This window comes from Maylandia zebra, linkage group LG22 (assembly GCF_041146795.1).
Source record: "Maylandia zebra isolate NMK-2024a linkage group LG22, Mzebra_GT3a, whole genome shotgun sequence".
Classification (NCBI taxonomy): Eukaryota; Metazoa; Chordata; class Actinopteri; order Cichliformes; family Cichlidae; genus Maylandia; species Maylandia zebra.
Genome location: NC_135187.1, coordinates 19872035 through 19892237, shown reverse-complemented (window position 1 = coordinate 19892237; position 20203 = coordinate 19872035). Strand labels below are relative to the sequence as shown.

The window sequence follows — 20203 nt, the reverse complement described above, 5'->3', positions numbered from 1 at the left end:
ATATGCGATTATTTTTTTATTGTAGTTTTTTAGTTTTAGTCTTCTTCTTCTTTTTTTTTTTTGCAATATCAAATGAGAGAATGATGTTGAAATCAATACGCTCCGCCATGTGTTCCCTAACTACTCCGTTTCCCATAATCCAATGCAAGTAACGTCAGAATCTCGCGACCGGAGGTGGCTAACTGGAACGCTAGTTAGCTCAATGCAGACTTGATGAGAATTAGAATTTTCTACAGTCGTTCCGCTGCAGCTTCTCCAGTAGTGGAAAGGACGCCTGTCTAGTCTCCACTTTGTACTTGTTAAGCCGGCTAATCATTTACGGAGGAAGTTTTTATTTGCATTCGCAGGAGAGTTTCCGTTTTCTCACGTGCATCATCAGAAAAATGGAGATTTCTCCTGAGATAAAATCAAACAGCTTTCTGCTGGACGCTTCTCTGCTGTATAAGGATAGCTGCCCGGAGTTATCGCGCTTCTACATGTAAGAGACTTCACTATAACCAAACACGAATACCACTTAAAAGTATATTTTACTTGCAGTCCTTTATTGTTGTGATGCTAGCAAGTGGACGCTAGGTGGAGGTGTTCGCCCAGTGTGACCGGGAAAGTTTCTAGCTCGACGATGATGTCAGGGAAAATTATGATTGTAGCCCCCATTATAGTTCCTTATTACTCAGGCTATAGTTTCGCAGTTATAAGGAACTATAGCTTTGTAACTGATGTCCTGTCAATCATTTTGGGATTGGTTGAGCTCTGACGTCTAACATATTAAGCCACTGTTTAATTCTCATTCTTTTTTCACACGTTAATTTAAATAAGAATGGGTTATGTGCTCGTGCTTTCATTGCTTTTTTATAACTTTTTGTGTTACAGTCACCTCGAGGATAATCGGATCACTGGTGGCTACAGTGAAACTGCAGAAACACATAATACAGTGAAGTCTAAAAATAAGATGTGGCTGCTGCTTACGTTGGTCTTTAGTGGTGCCTCAGGTGTCAATAGTGTTGAAGTTTTGGAGCATGAATTGTTGTACTTTTCCACTGAAGTTTAGCCTGCTGTAGTTCTTCTACAACAGTGACTTACTGTAGCTGGACATGAGCCCATGTGAGAGTCCCAGCCGTGGCTGCTCGTGTTTGTGGGCAAGTTTGCAATGCCTCAGTGATAGTTTCAATTTAAATGAATTACAGTTTGGTGAAATGGTTTCAATTGGTGAGAACGAGACACCTTCCTAACAAGCTCTGAAATCAAAGCACAAGGAAGTAAACAAAGTGGTGGTGGTGGTGCAGACAGTCCCTCTAATCATCGGGTAAGAGAGCCAGGCAGTATGTAAGCCTCAGCCTCATCCTTGTATGGTTGGTAAACAAACCCAAACAGAGCCCTGATCCAGCATTCCCAAGGTGTCTTATTCTTTTTAGATTCCTGTAATTAAGTCTTTGAATTTTTACTCAGAATTAAACACATTAGTTATTATAGCCACTTTATGATTTTATTCATCATTTACAGTTCACTTCTTGAACTTCAAAATTTTGGTGTCTGATAGCCGTTCCAGACATTGGTGATTGCCGTGTTGTGGTGAAAGCTGGAAGTAATTTCAAGAGAAATCCTCTTAAGCCTTTGTCTGTATGTGTGTGTGTGTGTGTGTGTGTGTGTGTGTGTGTGTGTGTGTGTGTGTATGTGTGTGTGTGTGTGTGTGCGTGCGCTCATGCATGCGTTCAGGCTGTGCCCACTTGCTGGTATACAGACTTTTCTTCTTTATTAGGGTTTAAATTGAGCATTAATGCATCTAAAATGTTTTAAAATGTGCATATGTCTGTGTAGGCTCTTTCCACAATCCTTAGACTGTGCATATATGTGTGGACTCCTGCGATTCGTGCATTAGTTGGGTTTCAGCCATGTCCCTGTGTCCTTTGGCTTGTCTTCTCTCTTACCTGAGCCAGGAAATTTGTGGGCAGAACCATGAATGGAAAGAAAAACAGAGGTTTTAATGGTGAAAACCCCAGTCCGGGTCGTTTTCCGGATGTGTGTGAACCCACTGCTGCTTTAATAACATTGATCTGTTCCCCAGATTCCCCGGCTATGATTAGCTGTGGTATTTGAGAACATTTTGAACACATTTAACTCTGACCAGCTGTCCAGCAGGCAGGACACAAATCTAAATGTTTGGCTTTGTAACTCAGAGACCTCACTGGTTTTATGCCAAAGTGCCTGGCAGAGAAGACACAATGAACAGCCACTGCCAAAATGTACACTTAGCGCCATGAGCTAATTAAGTGATCCGAGTGATAATATGAGAGGCAGCATACAGGAAGGAACTCATGCTACGAATGAAAGCCTCAGACGCATGCTTTGAATGCACAACTGATCAAACCGTGCACCCGCGACAGGAGAGGAACTGAAAATATTTGAGTCGGCATACATTGGTGTACGTGATCAGAGTGCATTGATGTTCTGAATCCTGAGGAATTACGACCATGTCCATGTGTTCCTTTGGGGGTTTCCACTGTCTCCACTTTCTGCAGGCCAATGCGTCACTGGAGTGTTTGTTCTGTGGGTGCGCAATTACTCATACGCTCATACTCCGCATATTTGTAGGAGATGGTGTTACTGCCTTCTGGCACAGTCTTCACCTTCTGCCAGGCCAATGACTGAATGAGTTAGTATGTATGTTTGCATGGGGCATTACACCTATTGTTGAATTCGATGTACAAGTACTTGGTGTGCTTATTGTGGCTCACGTTGTTGAATCAGTGAAGCTTTTTCCAGTAAGTTCGTAATCATAGTTGCGTGTCTGGTAACTAGACCTTGACTGGCTGTTCTGATTACCAAAACAAATATGCATGTCGTCTGCTGGACAAACAATTTGGAAACTTGTTTTGGTTTCTTGTTTTGTCTTTTATTGTCCTCACACAGGCCTCACATGGTTTTCAGTCTAGAAGTACAGCTGCAATTGCTGTGTGTTGGTTAATATTATTGGAACTCTTGAGTAATTAGTGTGGGAGAAATATATAGCAAAAGCAAGAGGGCTTCAAGGCATGATTGTTCCTTAATAACTTCTGATTGTTTTCTTCATTTTGGCTGTGACATACCACATTCCCAAAAGAAATCACCTACTTAGTCGGCCTAACAAACCTAATTCAGGACCAATGTAGTCAAAAGAAGGTTAATATTTCCATCTGCAGTAGTTTATATTTGGTGGCGTGGCTCTGTTTTGGGACCTCCCTGCCTCTCCATGTGAATATGTGGAGTGCATAAGGCAACTGAGTGTAGGCTGAGGTATCTTTTGATAGAATGCCCTATATCAGATTTACACGTAGATTTGTAGAAGGATATCAGCCACGTGTTGTCAGCTCACCCTGGGATCAACTTATATGCCACATTTGCAAAGTAAACAGAGAAATCTAACCCTCTTGTTTGCTAGCTTGAAGCAATGATTTTGTTGCCTTTTTTGTTTTTTGTTCACCAGTTGACCTGCCAACAAAGCATTTTTGTTATTTTTATTTCAACTCATATCTGCCATTTCTTGATGTATGCTCTATCATCAAGGTAAGGAAAGGTAAGTCGATTCTGGTCATCTGGACACTGTTTTTAGCGGGAGAAAACGTCTTCAGTGTGGACCTCTTCAGCCTCTTCAGAGCCTCAGCCCCAGTAAGCTGTGTAGGCAGAGATCATCCTCACTGATCTTTGATGCCCACCCAGTCATTTCGTTCTAGAAGCAGGCCTGAAATATGACAAACCTCTCATTAAAAAAAAGAATTATCCAAAGGGCAAAGAATTAAAGGTTAATCCAGATATGCTTGGATTGCATTCTCTTAAGCCTCTTTTTCATTAGTACCTACTCAACTTGACTCCAATATGCGTAGGGCCATTACAGCAAGGAGGTCGAAAGTCCTCTGACATCATTTGTATACGACACAGGCTATATTTATTGCTTTTTTTCCAGACTCGGTTACCACGGTGTTGTTTTTTATGTAGCCATTTCCCTCATCGCTGCGTTTCAACAGTACCAGTTTTGATTTTTGTCACTCTTATGAGTCCTCGAGTAACTCCACTGACTAGCCAATGCTGATGGACGCCCATGGAACTCCGGGCAAGTGGCTACAAAAAAAATATTTGGTCCTAGGTATTACCACCTAATGGGAAACCATAAAAACAGAGTTGCGTCAAGCCAAGCCGAGCTATTGCTGACTGTCCTCACTGACCACTCGAGTGCTTAAGTCAAAAAGCTACATTTATTCAAAACACTTTATGAAGCTCACATCCAGAACCGATTCTAGAATCACCAGTTATCCTAACATGCATGTCTTTGGATTGCGGCATGAAGTTCAAATTCAACCATCCAGGAGATTTGAACCCAGTCTTCCTCCTGTAGGGCAGCATCACTAAGCATGGCATCGCTGTCTTGTTAAATTTGTCACTGCATTTTTTTCCTGCTGTTTGTCACCACCTTTTAAAGGCCTTTTTCCCTCTTCCGTTCCCTTTATCCAACACTTGCCCTCATTTCCTCTCGTACTGTATCACTCCTGTTACATCTTCTCTCAGCAGGAGCAAATGATCCTCAGACTGAGAAGGACCTGCTGGCCTCTTTCGCTGTAAGGTCCAGGTGATGAATGAAACCATGTGAATCGGTGCTGTAGAGGGGCATACTTTCTAGACTATTTCAAGGACTGATTGTGAAGCTGCTACCTGTGCTAGGCCTTTGTGTCTAAATATCTGAATGAGTTACAATCTCCGGTGAAGGTTTTTCAAGACATGCCAGCGGCCCTGTTGTTTTCCCTGATGGTAGCAATAAAATATTCATAATGCTTTTCATTTCATGCTGCAGACAGCACTTCTGTCTATAATCACATTATTACCTTGTAGCCGACACATAATTTCCCCTCACTGCCCTACTGCATCCTCTAGCGCTTCGTTGATCTCCCAGCTGTCAGCAGTTCATCCGTAGGACGCGTATCTTCAGCGTTTATCGCCACAACCGAGCATGCACTTAAAAGGAGATGCATGACAAGTATGTTAATAAGATTTGCACACTGGAAGCAGTCTTTGCGGTGCAGCCTTTCGGAGAGCTGGCTCATTCAGGAAGCTGTGGTAAGGGAGAAAAAGATTCCCTAAAAACATTCCTCGTCTCCGAACTTGAGTCATTCAGTTGTTTTTAGCAGGCTGGTTGTTGGAGGATTGTCTTTCATCTCATGCCAACAAACAGCTCTTGCTTTTGTTATCAATATGTATACTGTATAGTGGTGATGTGAACTACCATGGGAAATGTAAATCAACTAACTTCCTGAAAAGGATTTTTTTTTTTTTTTTTAAATGTCAGCAGAGAATGATTAAATAGCTTTCCGAACAACTAACTGCATTTCTGGAATTGTTCAAGGTCCATGAGTCATTATCACTTCACAACAGAGTGACAATCCACCACATCGGCCTCATACAGTTTCTCTTCATTTCCTGTATTATCTGCTGACAGGTCGTCTATATAATCTGACAGCTTAATCCAGTCACTGATTATTAAATTGGGGGTAGTATCTAGAGACAGTGATTCAGACTGTGCAGTGACTGATGACAGATATGTTGCAAAGCCCACAGCGTGCTCAGCTGTATCTGAAATCATCCATCAGTACAATGCACCGTTTCACATATGGCGCGGTTGAGAATGCCGGCGGAGCGTATAAACAAACGTCTGCCACCAGACGCCGCGGCAAAGGCCCGTAGGTTAACTCCAGATTAAAGCCGACCCCGCGCGCCCTCCTCCCTTTCCATAAGCAGACAGCCCTATTTCTGTCTGTCCCTGACACACATGCAGCCGGACAATAAATGTCCCTTTATCGATTTAAGCCCTGAGCTAATTTTAGTGTGGCTTAGTTGTGACTCAGTTAAAATATCTCATTGCGAGTGTTCCCAAAGCGGGGGCAGCCGCATGGGCGGTGAAGCCACTGAATTGGTTTGGAAAGCTGCCCCGTATTGTTTGGGAGAGACCAGTTTTTCCGGTTGCATGTTTTCCACTCCACATAATGGGAATAGATAGTCTTTTTTTTTTTTTTTTTTCCCGTCCCCAAAAATTGTTTCCATCTTGTAATTTGTGTGTTTGCAAACATCTATTTTATGCAAATATGCAAGCAATAAACATATTTATTTCAATATTTTCCATCACACTGTCTCTTACCTTGTTTCTTTCACTGGTCCAGCGTTACAGGAGTTGTTGTGATGTAAATTGAGAGGAGCATTTCAGGATACATGCACGTTAAATGACAAATAAAGTATTTTAAAAATGCACATATACAAGATGTACATTATTAAAATGATGCCTCATGATCGTGTTGTTGTGTTTTGACATAAACTCGGTTATAATTGAAGTCTCAAACTCGTCTCCTCTTTCTCATTCCCAGGCAGGGGTCTTTAAAGGCTAACGGTAAGTTCACGGAGACGTGAGTCCTTGAACGAACTCCCGTTTCATTAAAATTTCTTCTTCCTGTTTCACTTTTGCATGTTTTCATCAGTTCTGCCCCAGAGTGTAATAAGCACGCACAGAATGCAGTAGTAAGTAGGACCTTGTCACTGGCTTGTCAAGGTTGATAAAACTCACTAAATCCTCCGCCAAATACTCAGAGGCAGCCAGCTGTCTCAAACAGACTGCCCAGTGGAATCAAACACCCACACGTAGACACTCACAGACACACAAACTCTCAGACCCATGCCAGCCGAAACCACATAAAACGGGAGTGGTGCCATTTAGTAAGACTCCTCAGACTTTTCTCCTTAAATAGCACAAAGACTCGTCCCAAACTAAGTAACGTGGTGTTTGTTTGGAGTTCTATTAAAATGATCACATTTTTCTATGGAAATAGAAATATCGACTATTAAATGATAATTCCAAGATCAAACTATCACCTTTCTGTTATAAATCTCATTTCCTCGTTGTTTAAATTGTAAGGGGCCAGTCTCACGCTTGCATATAGTATTGTGCAAAAACCTTGAGCTACCCCTCGCTTCTTTATATTTGGAAATGTTTGTACAATTCTAACGAGTCTGAAAGTCAATATCTGGTGTGATCTCCTTTATTCTTTAACACAACCTGAACTCTCTGAGATAGCTTTCATTTTTTTTAAGTAGTCTTCAGGAATAAAAACCAAAAAAACAACTAGTTATTGGCCAAAGAAAAACCTTGAAAGACCTTAAGCAAGCCTGGAGAACTATTGCTCAAGAGCACTTTCAAAATTCCAAGAAAATCTAGTTACTTGGAAGATAATGTAAGACAAAAAGGAGGGTGGCTCAAGACTTTCAATTCAATTTATTCAATTCAATATTTATATAGCGCCAAATCACAACAACAGTCGCCTCAAGGCGCTTTATATTGTAGTGTGGACCCTACAATAATACATACAGAGAAAAACCCAACAATCAAATGATCAAAAGACTTTTGTGCAGTACTGTCCATTTCAGCAATTTTTGGTTGTTTGATTGTTATTTTGTTCAAAAGATACGTTTTAGATTGTCTGTGTCTTTCATTTGCTTTCAGGACCTCTGAAACAAAAGTTCTCCAGTATGCTGCACAACACTGGGGTGTGTCCGTACTGTTGCCAGTGGCTCCACCCTGACAATCACCATGTGCGGCTGAGGCCCAAGCAGCGTCCATCAGCACGGGTGCAAAGTGTCCTGCTCAGGAAGGCCAGAGGCAAACGGCTCAGCCTGGTGCAGAAAAATCTGCTGTGCCGCTTCCAGAAGTCCTCGTCGGTACTGGTGAGAAGGCAAACAAACTACAAATCTAAGCACCTGATTATGTGTTTTACTGCACTGCAGCATATTGTTCAGGAGTACAATGGAAGTGACAATTCAAAACCAAGGCAACACAAGGTGCTTTACATAAAACATGCAGGGCCAAAGGAACATAAAAGAAAGGCACACATGTATTTACAAAGAATAAAAAATAAGATAGCACCAAACACAAGAGTAAACATCACGGACGAGTCCAGTGCAGTGCGAGATATAAAGAAATCTCTCCAAAAAAGGAAGCAACGCATGGCAAACATGGATTTAAAAGAGCAGAGCACACCTCTGGTTATGTCTGGGAGTTTGTTCTGGTTATATGATGCATGCTTCTCCGTGTTGAGTCTTTACTCGGTTTAACCAAGTAATCCCAGCTTTAAGGCTGAACAGTTTCCTCAGCTGTAGTGATGTTAAACTAAAGGTCAGTAGTTATTTTGTGATATGTGGGATAGCTGCTGATATGTGATTTATTTGTGAAATCTGTATTTTTTTAATTGTTGGTAATACGGCTGCTTCTGATAACCCGCCATATTCTAATGATTGTATTCTCTTAAATATCACTTGGACTTTAGTGTGGACTTGACTGCTTATTCTGTAGCTATTATTGACCTCAGAGCATAAATGAGCCAGGGGAGATCTACACTGCCCTGCCTCTCGCTTTTGTAGAGCGAGAGGCAGGGTACACCCTGGACAAGTCATCCGTCTGTCACAGGGCTAACACAGAGGGACAGACAACCGTTCATCCTCTCATTCACACCTACAGCCAATTTAGCATCACCGGGTTTCCTAACATGCATGTCTTAAGATTGCGGGAGGAAGCCAGAGTATCTGAAGAGAAACCTCACAGACACATGAAGTACAGGAAAACTCCACAAGAAAAGCAGAAGCCTGGATGCAAAAGAAAAAGAAGAAAAAGAATGATCAGTTTATTATAACTTAACTAGTCCTGCATTGTCTCATAATCTATTTTTTGAGCCATTTTTGCCATTTAAATCGATGAAGTTATTAGTATTCATTCCACAGAAAGTGTCTGGTATCATTATGGCGCTCCACTTACTGCTCCAGCCTTACAGTTGTCCCATTAGGCTTAACTGTAAGAGCTAATGTTGCTAGAGAGTGCTTTGTCAACATTCACTCTGTTCACCCCACAGTCCTCTCCCAAATTGTTATAGTGGTCCCCTTTGTCTGTCGTCTTAATGGATGGCACCAAGCAAGAATAAAATGTAAAAACAGATTTTGGCCAGCACACACCCACTCTACTGATAAACCCATTTAGATGAGGAAGCTAGTGATGGAGCATGCAGCTATAGGGTCATTTTCCCCAGCACCGGTGATAGCACTGAAGAGCCCCTCTAGCGATCTGACATCAGCCTAATGAAGAGCAGCTTTAGTGGAAATGCTGCTGCATCATTAAAATCTGGTCTGGTTCATTTAGTATGCAGGTATTCACGACACAAAGCACTTTGAACCCACTCTCCACTTTGTATCTGTTGACTCTGAGGGCTAAGAGGTAGATAGAGAATGAGAGCGGTAGCAGGATTTAAAAAAAAGAAAGATAGTGAGAGGAATAAATGCAGAATGAAGTTCGAAATATTAAAAGGGGCAAGAGGGAGAAAGGCAGGTAGATGAGGTGAAAGGAGTCAAATCATGGACTGCAAAAAGAGCTGGGACCTTGTGTTATAATTTCTAATGCAGCACTTCTACTTTTAAGGGCTGTTGTGAAGGTGAGATTGGGGGTCTGATAAAGAGATTTATCAGATCCTGGATCAAGGAAGGATACACAACATGATAGTAAGGTGAACAAGCTATACTTGCTATACTTGTTAGATAAAATAACAACAAAGAAATAAAGGGCTGGGCACAATGTCTGTGTAGGTTTCTGCGGTAGTGTCTGTGGTAGTCTTAGGAGCTTGAAAAGAACTATCACGCCATGTTAAAAAGCTCAAATCAAACTCAAGTCATGCTCAAACTGGTTTCTTTAACATGATAATTAGTTCACTGTATTTTAATGGCCTCCAAAGCCAGCGCATGGGTCGTGGGATCATGGATCTGCTGTCACACATGTGGTCCAATCAGTCCCAGACATCCTGTCCTTAAGCGTGTGTGGCTCCCCTGTTATTAAACTCGTAGCTAAACAGAACTATGCTGTGTGTTTTATACTGAAGGCCACTCTTAAAGACATTGAGCCGTGATTATTCACGTTTCCGCCGACTCATTTGTCAACAATCATCACGATGAACAGTGTGGATGTTTGTCCATCACATGACTTCCTCGTAAACCAATATGGCGCCAAGAATGTCCTCCAAGGTATTTTTAACCTCTGTTTTCATGGTCACTAGCCTGCCCAATGTTCAAAAGACAGCAAGTCAAGCCACACATGCGGGTCATGATAGACTTGTGCTCAGTAAAAGGGCGATAGCAAGCTGATATGCTTAAAATGCACATTGATAGAGTCGTGACGATAAGAGGTGGAATGTGAAAAGCTTCCTTTGCTTTTCCTCCTTGACACGACGCTGATGAAAAGAGCAAAGCAGCTCTGACAGGAAGAAGGGCTCAGCACGAGCTTGGATAAAAAGATTGGCATCCACTTGGTTTCATAGTTAGAGCATAAAAGGGGAATCATTATTTTATTATTTTCCAAATGCATGAAAAATAATCCACAGAATGAGAAATGAAATGTGTCACAGTGACCATTGAATTTGGCACCTGTTGTTGTTGTTGTTTCATTTTTTAATTGCTTCATTTCAGTGGGCCAGAGTCAAGTGTTATGGCTGTGTACACAGTATATTAGTCTCCTCTTACGGTCAGCCACGTAAGTCTGTTGTGTAAATTTACCTTTGTGTGTTTTTTTTATCTTGAGCAGAGACAGGTGTTTATTTTAAACAACGTATGACTATTTGTAGATGCAAAGACTCATTTCTCTTGTGCGCTCATTTGTTTTCAGAAGCATCAGAACAGTTACGGGGCCTTTTTGTGGATGAGATTTGTTGTCAATAATGTCAATATTTTTATCGATCTTTTATAGTTTCATATTTGCATTTCTCTCACTTACCTGCATTTAGAAAGTCTTTGCACGAATTATCAGTTAAACTCTTTAACATTGAAGCAGTGTGAATAATCTTGAACATGCACGCTATATGCATGCTCCACCCTATATGCATGCTCCACCCTATGTGCATGCTTCACCCTATGTGCATGCTGCACCCTATGTGCATGCTGCACCCTATGTGCATGCTTCACCCTATATGGATGCTGCACCCTGCTGTAATAGGTGCCATTTTCAATGCACATGCCTTAAAACAGTGTATTTTTGCAGTAAATTTAAAAGAGCAGCTTTTCTAGCTAAAATGTAAGCATGCAAACATCAGAAGGGACCACTGGACCAGTAAATACAAATTTATAGTCATGCACACAAGCGATTTGCAGCGTTTATACTCCAGGGTGTAAATCCCCTTGATTTCACACTGTATTGCTATTGCCGTTTGGTGTGTGTGTGTGTGTGTGTGTGTGTGTGTGTGTGTGTGTGTGTGTGTGTGTGTGTGTGTGTGTGTGTGTGTGTGTGTGTGTGTGTGTGTGTGCTGCCCTTATGGTGGGATGACAGGCTTTCCTCAGCCCTGTGAAGTTGTCTTAGTGCTGCGATAAATCACTTTGTTTATGCGTGCTGAGCGGGTTATCCAGCAGTGGATCTGGGAATAGGTTGGATGCAGCGCCACAAAAGAGGCAGAGACCCTAAATGGAGCGAAGAATAGCCTATTGTCCTCCTGCATTCTTCTCTTCTTTCTCCTTGAGTTTAGTTTTAGACTTTCTATCAGAGTTGCTTGTCACAAGGAAAATGTATTCTGTGCTTTCATGTTTTTTCAGGTGATTAGTGCATGTCTGCATTAGGAAAAATATTTCTGTTGGTCCTTTTATTCATTCTCATTCAGTTCGTTTTCAGAATACAAGATGAACCAGATATGAAGGAGCAAAGTGACAGACCATAGGTCGTTCTGTTTTTGGCACATTACACACGGAGCCATCTTTCTGATGCGACTCAAATCTGTGATTTATTTTTTAAGTCACCACTTCTTCTTGACCTCACTGACCAGCTCTCATTCTAGTACCTTTACACACTCCAGTCTCTCTTGTTACTTCTCTCTTAAGTTCTATCTCAGCTCATCTACCCGACCACAATCTGACCTCTCACATTATGCTTTCTCCATTTCTCCTTCCTTTCTTGGCCATGTCTTCACCACATTTCGCTTTCATTTATCTTTAGTGGAAAATGTGCCGCTTGAGGCCATGACAGGAAACAGGAGGCAGCGATGTCTAGCTGGTGTTTTGCCTGTTTGCTGTCAGGGAGCAGAAAAGGTTCCGCTGAGGGGGAGCAGGATTACAAGAGGGGAAAAAATATTGGGAAAGACAGATGATTAGAGATGAAAGCATTTTTTCGATACAAACAGAGGAGTCACAGTGGGAGGTGGAAACACTCACTCTTGTGCCACGTGTTTGGGTATTTAAGTAAAGCATTTGAAATATGTTAACATCTACATACTGTACGTAGCAATGGCAGGAGTCACGGGAAACTGATGCCAGCTGAACTTGACATCCTTGAAGAGCAAACGAAAACCAAAATATGCATAATGTAACATACAGTTTAATTATTTTAAGCATCCACACTTTCTTCTCTCCACTGTCATCATGTCTGTAGTTGAGTAGACATGCGGGATAAACCCCATATAGAGAACTTAAAGTGGTACCACTGCAGCATGTCATCTCTCAATTAACGTCTTGATGCAACTATTAAAAAGTCTGCTTTGGAACTTGGCGTTCCCTCTGTTCGGCTTTCGCATCCTCACTCACCAGCATTTGAATCATACGCTTTCTGAAATTGAATCTGTCAGCACGTGTGTGCATTAATGGCATTCGCTGCATGTCTTCTGTAAAGCCAAGTACGGGCCATTCGTCATCTCTATAATAATCAGGGCAGAGTTCTAAATCCAGATCTGTCTCTGGGCTCTTTTCTTTATTCCTCAGCCTCAAAACTTCACCTGTGTTTTGAACAGCCTGATGGGTGGAGATATATCTCCAAGGTAAAGATTTTTGTAAATTTAAATGCAGACTGTACTCTGTGGTTGTGTTTGTTTGTTTGTTTGTTTTAAACTTACAAATGCAGACAGCTCTAGGTCATCAAATGTTGCTATTGTATTCTCAAACTACTCAGAACTGCATGATTTTATAAATATATTAAAAGTATGTAGTGCCTGGTTTGCATAAACTTCAACAGATAATGTCTGAGGGACTTTGACAAGTATTTCTGTCACTTTTTTTTTATTATTATTATTTATTCAGAGCTCTTTTTGAATGTTGGCTGCCTTTTCTTCTGTTCTCTGTCTCTCATGCTGCTTTAATAATATTGTGTTCTGGGCTGTTGGTAGGCCTGCCCATGACTGATGGTGTTCCATTATGTGTTTTTATATCCAGCTATGCTTTTATTGCATTAGCAGTATGTTTGGGATACCTGGATTTAAAGGGATCATGTATTGTTGGAAAATGGGAGTCGTTGCCAATTAGATCCTTTCCAGGTGGTTTTTCATGGTCTAGCAAACTCTGACGGTACTTTTCTGTTTTCATAATTCTTGTTTTGACAAGATATCCAACACCACTGGCTCAAACGCAGCCCCAAGCCATGACAGAGCCTCCACCATGTGTTTATAGATGGCTGTAGACACTCACTGTTGTACGTCTCTCATAACCAGTGTTGGGCAAGTTACTTTGAAAAAGTCATTAATTATAGTTACTAGTTACTTCTTCAAAAGAAAAACCTGAGTTACAAGATACAAGTAATTAATTACTTGAAAAGTAACTATTGCTTTACTTGAAAAATGAGGGTATAATTGGCCACTTTTGACTACTTTTGATTTTCCCTCTACATTTCACCTTTAAAAACTATTTACTTTGTCAGCTTCAACCGTCTGTTTGTTGAAAAATAGTAACGCGACCGCACCGCATTGTCTTGTTAGTAACGGTAGCGGCCTTGTAAAGATAGGTATAGTAATTAGTTAGATTACTCATTACTGAAAAAAGTAACGCCGTTAGTAACGCCATTACTTGTAACGCCGTTATTCCCATCACTGCTCATAACCACCTCCCTACAAGAGCTTTTCTTTTATACATATAAACAAAAAGAAAAGGATTACAGATGATCTGTACATTCAGGGTAATTAGCCCGTACCTTTAAGGCTGTGAAATAAAAGGAAAAAAGAAGGAAAAAGGGAAATGAAGAGAAGCAAAAACGAGAAATATAAACATTTGTATGATATTTCCCAAAGAAACATAATCGCTGCAAAATAATCCCATTCATTTACTGACTACAATTCAAAAATTTCAAGTTAGGATTCATCACTCCATCAGATCTGTTGCCACTGATTTTCAGTCCAGTTCTTGTGTCATTTGTCATACCTCAGCCTTCTCTCCTTGTCCCCCTTTCTCCAGAATGGCTTCTTGACAGCCACTCTTCCACTGAGACCATTTCCAATCCGGGTTGAGGTAGTAGATAGATTTAAGTGAATGTCCAGATGGATCTCTCAGGTCCTGTGACAGGTTTGCTGGATTTTTTCTGTCAGCACACACTGCACACCGTGCCCAGATTTTCATTTTTGCCATGTGTTTTTGTGACGGGATGATAGTGCCTAAAACTACAATTTGGGTTCTCTGCTGTGTGTTATGTGTAGATGCAACATTGGGCTGTCCCTTGAGTTAGCTGCTTGTGTTAAAGATTCACAGGTCAGTGTTAAGTGGCTTCATGAATAAGAAAACAGTCCTCTTAGAAAAACAACAAATGTCTAAAGAAAAGCTTTGAAAGACGCTCGAAAGCCTGCAGAACTGCCAAAACTTACAACCCTCTATTCAAGTGCATCACAGTAATGATGCAACTGCATGCAAGGAGTGTTTATGAACTATTTTACATTGCTGCAAAAAAACTATGTTATTTAAAAAGTCAGTTACTCCAACTCCAACCAAATATTGTTTTCAGTGGTTTGTGCCATGCAAATATTTTAACTGTGAAAACGAAATTCATAACTAATCAGATCTAATCTGTTTGGCCTGAGGGGAAAAAGCAGGATGGATTCTTCCTGCAAAACTAATATAACTATTTTATCCATTTGTCTAAAATGTCTCTATGTGACCAGAAACTAGTTCCAGTATAACATCTTTATACACCTGCACCTTTTTAATATTAGTGCATTACTTTGCTTATAGATACTCCAGACTTTGTGTGCCTACTTTACTGAACAGCACCAGTTATTCCAAGTTTGGAATACTTTGTTTGAGGAAAGGTTTTTTTTTTCACTGTTGAATGTCCTCTCTCAGCTGAATGTGCCTTTCTACATTTATTTTAGACTCCTTATAAGATAACTGCAGTTTAGGAGATATCCATCCATCTATCCATCGAGGGCTGGAGCCTGTCTGAGCTGTCATACAGCAGGAGGTGGCGTACACTCAGAAGAGGTCACCAGTGCATCACAGGGCTACTCAAAAACCATCAATAATAAAATCTTCATATTCAAACCACATACAATGCATAGATTAGAAATTCCACATTTCTAAAATACTGACCCAAGATAACTTCTTAAAAGGCAGCCAGTTATGCCTTTCCTTATTTTTGTGTCCTACATGTACTGCTACAATGGTGAGTGCTCATACTAAACATGGATTAATGTTTCAATTAGTGAGCACACGCACAACGCATGTGCTTTGCCTCATCTCGGGGTACAGAGTTATATCTAAGCACAGTTGACGTCAGATTTAAACCTTCAGTTTGCAAGAGGCAGCCAGTCAGAAGAAAGGTGGCTTAAAGGCCAGAGGAAACTACCTAAAATGTCTTATTTCAATCAGATCCAGCCCGTCATGTCAATCAGATGACGTGATGGGCCACACCAAGCACATTTATTTAAACAGAAATAATGATTATAGTGCACTATTATTGTGCTTTATTAATTGCTGCATGTTAGGTGTGTTTATGCAAAGCTACTCCTGTTCAGTACAGGTTTTTTATTTATATTATTTTTTATTTTTGCTTGAACACAAAATTCTTTGTGGTTTGAATCTGTTTCACGTTACATCTAGAGTACAAGTAAATAATAAACAGCATTTAAATGATCAGTTATTCAGCAGTATTTACTAAATGCAAGTGTTCTGAGTTTGGATCTTTTGTTAACAAATAGACTTAATCAAAAGATCTTGCATGCACTAGTAACACTGCGATCCATCCTCTAGAGAAAGTCTGGGGTTATTTAGTCCATCTGCTTCACAGAGCATTGGTCAGTCCTCATTGAGCCACACCCCTATGCACAGATGGGTGGGTCAGTTGCTTGGCTTTGTCACTATAAAGCGGGACTGGCAGGCTCCTTTAGTAAACACTTCTCTAACGGTGCGGTAAAAACGAAGAGGAACCCAGAACTAAGTGCTGGTTCACTGAAACCCAACTCTCCAACACTCGGCAGTAGCCACCTGTCAGAATCTGAAATGGCTACATTTGTGTCGGTGAGTTTTCCATCTCCTCAGCATTCAGGACTGTCAACAGTTTGGCTCAGATTTGCTGACCTCTGCAGCGGTGGTCTGTTCAAACCAGTTCTAATGTTGTGGCAACTCTGGATAGCTTCTGTCACTACTGGGATTTTTTTATGCTTAGATTTTGGAGGGATATTGAGGTTTTATTGAACACTGTGCACTGCATTTGCTACTTTAAATAAAGTTTTACTTAAGAGGAAAAAAAGTGTAAATGGCTCTTCTGTTCAAGATTTTTATTTTTCCTGTGCTGGAGTTAGCTGAAGTTATTTGACATTTGTTAAAACAGCAGAAAAAAATGGCATATCTTATAATTATAGCAGGGTCATGATGCTGGGATGATTTTCTATATTGTTACCATCACTCAGTTCATTCTGTGGTGTCTTATAATGGGCTGCAATTGATAAGAAGTCCTGCCTAATACTGAAGAGTATATATAAAGTAATTGTGGCTTACAATAGCAGTCAGTTGTTTTGTTTTTTATCTGTTTGTCCGAGTCACATTATGATTCCATAACTTATTTGATTAATCATTGATGGTTTATTAACAGCCTGTGTGCACACCATGACATGTACTGCTGTTTCATGCACCATTTCACTTGGACACACAGTCATAGGCCAAGAGTTATTATGCATGTTGTCTTAAATTGCAAGGATCTCCTGACCTGTAGTTCTACCTTGCAACTTTCCTGCTACTTGTTTTGCCTTACATGGAGTTTATATTTTATTTGAATGCAGTGTGTCTTATTTTGAATTACATAAAACAGTAGGCTCAGCTCAAGCATCAGAGAAGTTGTAGGGGAAAAAATGTTATAGAGTTAAACTAGAAAGAACTAGCCAACAGCTCTGATAGCATCTGCGAATCATGCACAGCTACACCTTTAAATCACAGAATAAGAATATGAAGCTGAATGTGAGCATGGTACATCTAATTTATTGATTAGTACAGTTTTGTTTTTCTTGAGCACAAAGTTCTGCGAGTCTTTGATCTGTTACCCGTTGTAACCTTTCCACATTGCAGTGTACCCTGAATAGGCGAAATTGCATGGCAACAGCCCCACCTTGCCGTCTCATAGGCTAAACACATTGTTTTCCCATCCTGCTTCAAGCAGTCCAACTATTTTCATATCTGCAATGTTCATTGGTAAAATTATCTTTGGCACAGCCAGTGGGAAGAGCCTCAGCTGTTAAGTGAATCTCCTGTCATTAGTAAGCTTCCTCTACCTCATTGTAAACTTTTCCTCAGCTTTGAGATGTCAGTACGTGTCCCTGACATCTGTGAGGCTTGCGGGTTGGCCTGCGTCACCTGTGGCATGTGCACCATTTTTATTACAGCTAGTCAGGCCCAAGTCCACACCAAACTGTTGTGCGTCCCAGAGAAAGCCATTAAACCGTGGAAATGGTGAGTTTTGATGAAAAATAATAGCTAGAATGACAAAAAGCTTCACCTTCCTCTCTAGGATTTACATAATTTGTTGAAATTATACACAAGAAGTTTCAACGGATTTCCTTCCAAGTACTCCTCTGGGGATGCCATGTATGCCTTCACCTCAAAACCTCATTGTGTATGAGCGCAGTGTAGACGCAGAGCATGCATTATTAATGGATATGTTCCTTTCCTTCTCCTTATCCCAGATGGCCACCTGCCATGCCTGCAATAAGACATCCAGGTACAAGGGGGTGAACAGGGATTTTATAGCTACCTTCGCTAAGACCCACAACACACCAGGGAGTGCTGGCAAGCACAAAACCCCACAGTCAACCAGCAGATCCAGCATGAATGCCCACAAGACTCCTGGCAAGGACAGGGCGCCTGCTCATACACCGAGGTAAGTTTATTTTGGTTTGCTGTTACTAATATGCGCAGAGCCAAAAGTTTAGTTACAGCCTTGCTTGATTAAACTTAGTTGGTTCTGCAGACATATGAGACAGTGATGTGTCAGGCATGTTGGGATTTGAGTGATTGAGTTTCTATTAAGTCAGCATTAAGGGAACAAGATGTGCGGGCGGCACGTGTTGGTTCCACGTTTTTCGGATCGTGTCGCTGGTGATAGCTTGCTTTTAACATTTCCTGCTAACCAACAAAATCTTAAGTTACTGTAACTCTTAACTGAACTCTTCCTTCTCTCTAGATTCTCCTCCTCCTCCTCCACCTCCACCTCCACTACTACCACTTCAGGATCAGGCTCAGGCTCAGCTTCCTCCAAGCCTCCTAAAATTAGAAGCTGGTTTGTCCGACATCTAAGCAAGATTCTCCAGCGAGAGGACAACCAGGGCACCAAGAAGGGGGGCTTGAAAGATTTTCTCTCCTCACTTTGAGCATCTTAAGATTATATGCGCTTTATCTTTGTGAATACTCTTAAAAAACAAAGAAATGGGAGGAGGCCCGTGTCGTAATCTGTGTAATCCAGAGCATCAGAACTTGAGAAACTAGTTGAGTTTCCAAGCCAGTGAAAAGGCACACAGTTTGTCCAACAGCGTGACAGTTGCTGGGCGGATTGGAGCGGCGCTCCTAGAATCCTGAATTGTAACCGGGGGCACCGAGGTCGCTATTTCAGCTGTCAGTCAGTTTCTGCATCTTCTGCACAGTCAGAAAGATGGGCGGACTTCTTTTCATCTAATTTAACACATCCCCCGTTTGTAAACTCCCGAACTGTGGATGTTGAAGGATTATAAAGTATTTATTTATCAAATTGCCGAAGCATCACAGGAAATCCGGCTTTTCTCTGTGGTGGCATTTGTGGCATGACGAGCTGGTTTACATATATATTTTCTCCATTTTCTAATGTTACAAAAATAGATTTATATAGAAAATATATACCTTTAACTACAATTCATGCTATTTGATGTTCAAACTTTTGTATTTGATTTATTTACTTATTTCAGCTTTCAGTTCTCTCCAGTGGGAACATTTTTCTGTTTTTGTTTTTTTTTTATTACAAAGTTGAAATATAGAAGTGATAAATGTAAATATCTCATTGTTACATATTTGTAAATGCATACAAATCAATCACCAATGAAAATATTTGATTATCATTCAGAATGGGACTCACCAGTCACTGTTTACAATGAAAAGGCACATCTGCCAAACATCTGTAGACTTACAATTAGTGTCATCTAAACTTTACATTTTCTTTTGATACTTTCTTTGGCTACATGCTTTTGCACCATTGCTCTATTAAATATGACTTGTGTGTTTTTTGTAATGTCTGATTACTTACGGTTGTAGATTAGCTGTTCAGTGAACACACATTTGTTTAAATCCTGAAATACCTCACATTTATATTTCACTGTGAAATACCTGAAATAAAACTGTGACTTTCAGTCTGTGAAAGTAGGCTCTTTACTTTGTTGCTCTGTTTACTGCTGCTTTTATGTGCTGTCTGCTGATAAATGCACATATTATATGACTATATATTTGGTATTCAGTATGCAATATCAGTTCTTGCCTACAATCTAGAAACTGAGCAATGTTTAAGACACTAAGATGTGGCTGCAAGAAAAATGTGATCAATAACTTTAGAAAAATTAGCTTAAAAAAACGAAATAAATACACTCATCAGCCACTTTATTAGGTACACCTTGCTAGTGCCAGGTTGGATACTCTTTGGATATTTTCTCCTTTTCAGGTTATTGTCAGTAAACTCTTCTGTGGGAAAATACGAGTGGATCGGAAGCTTCTGACATGCCATCATGTCCTCTTGAACATGTCTATATGCTTAAATGCAGTTTTAAAAGAATGTATTTATAGAGATCTTTAATGCCCTCATGGGGGAAAAGGCTTTGCAGACACTAGTCCGACGTAATATATATATTTAAAACTTAGATCCAAATGAACTCCGATGTTACCATGACTCAAATTATTCAAAATTTATTTAATAACGCAATAAGCAGAT

The 20203-nt window shown here is 40.5% G+C and overlaps 1 protein-coding gene across 1 annotated transcript; it reads left to right on the top strand.

Annotated features, from left to right (window-relative positions):
• The first annotated feature begins 150 nt into the window (after positions 1–150).
• On the top strand, positions 151–19631 carry rmp24 (ribonuclease MRP subunit p24). Its single transcript, XM_004547989.5, has 5 exons — positions 151–478; positions 6381–6403; positions 7511–7731; positions 17943–18136; positions 18440–19631. The coding sequence occupies exons 1-5, from the start codon at positions 384–386 to the stop codon at positions 18624–18626; spliced, it is 720 nt and encodes a 239-aa protein (XP_004548046.3). The 5' UTR covers positions 151–383; the 3' UTR covers positions 18627–19631.
• Positions 19632–20203: the final 572 nt, after the last annotated feature.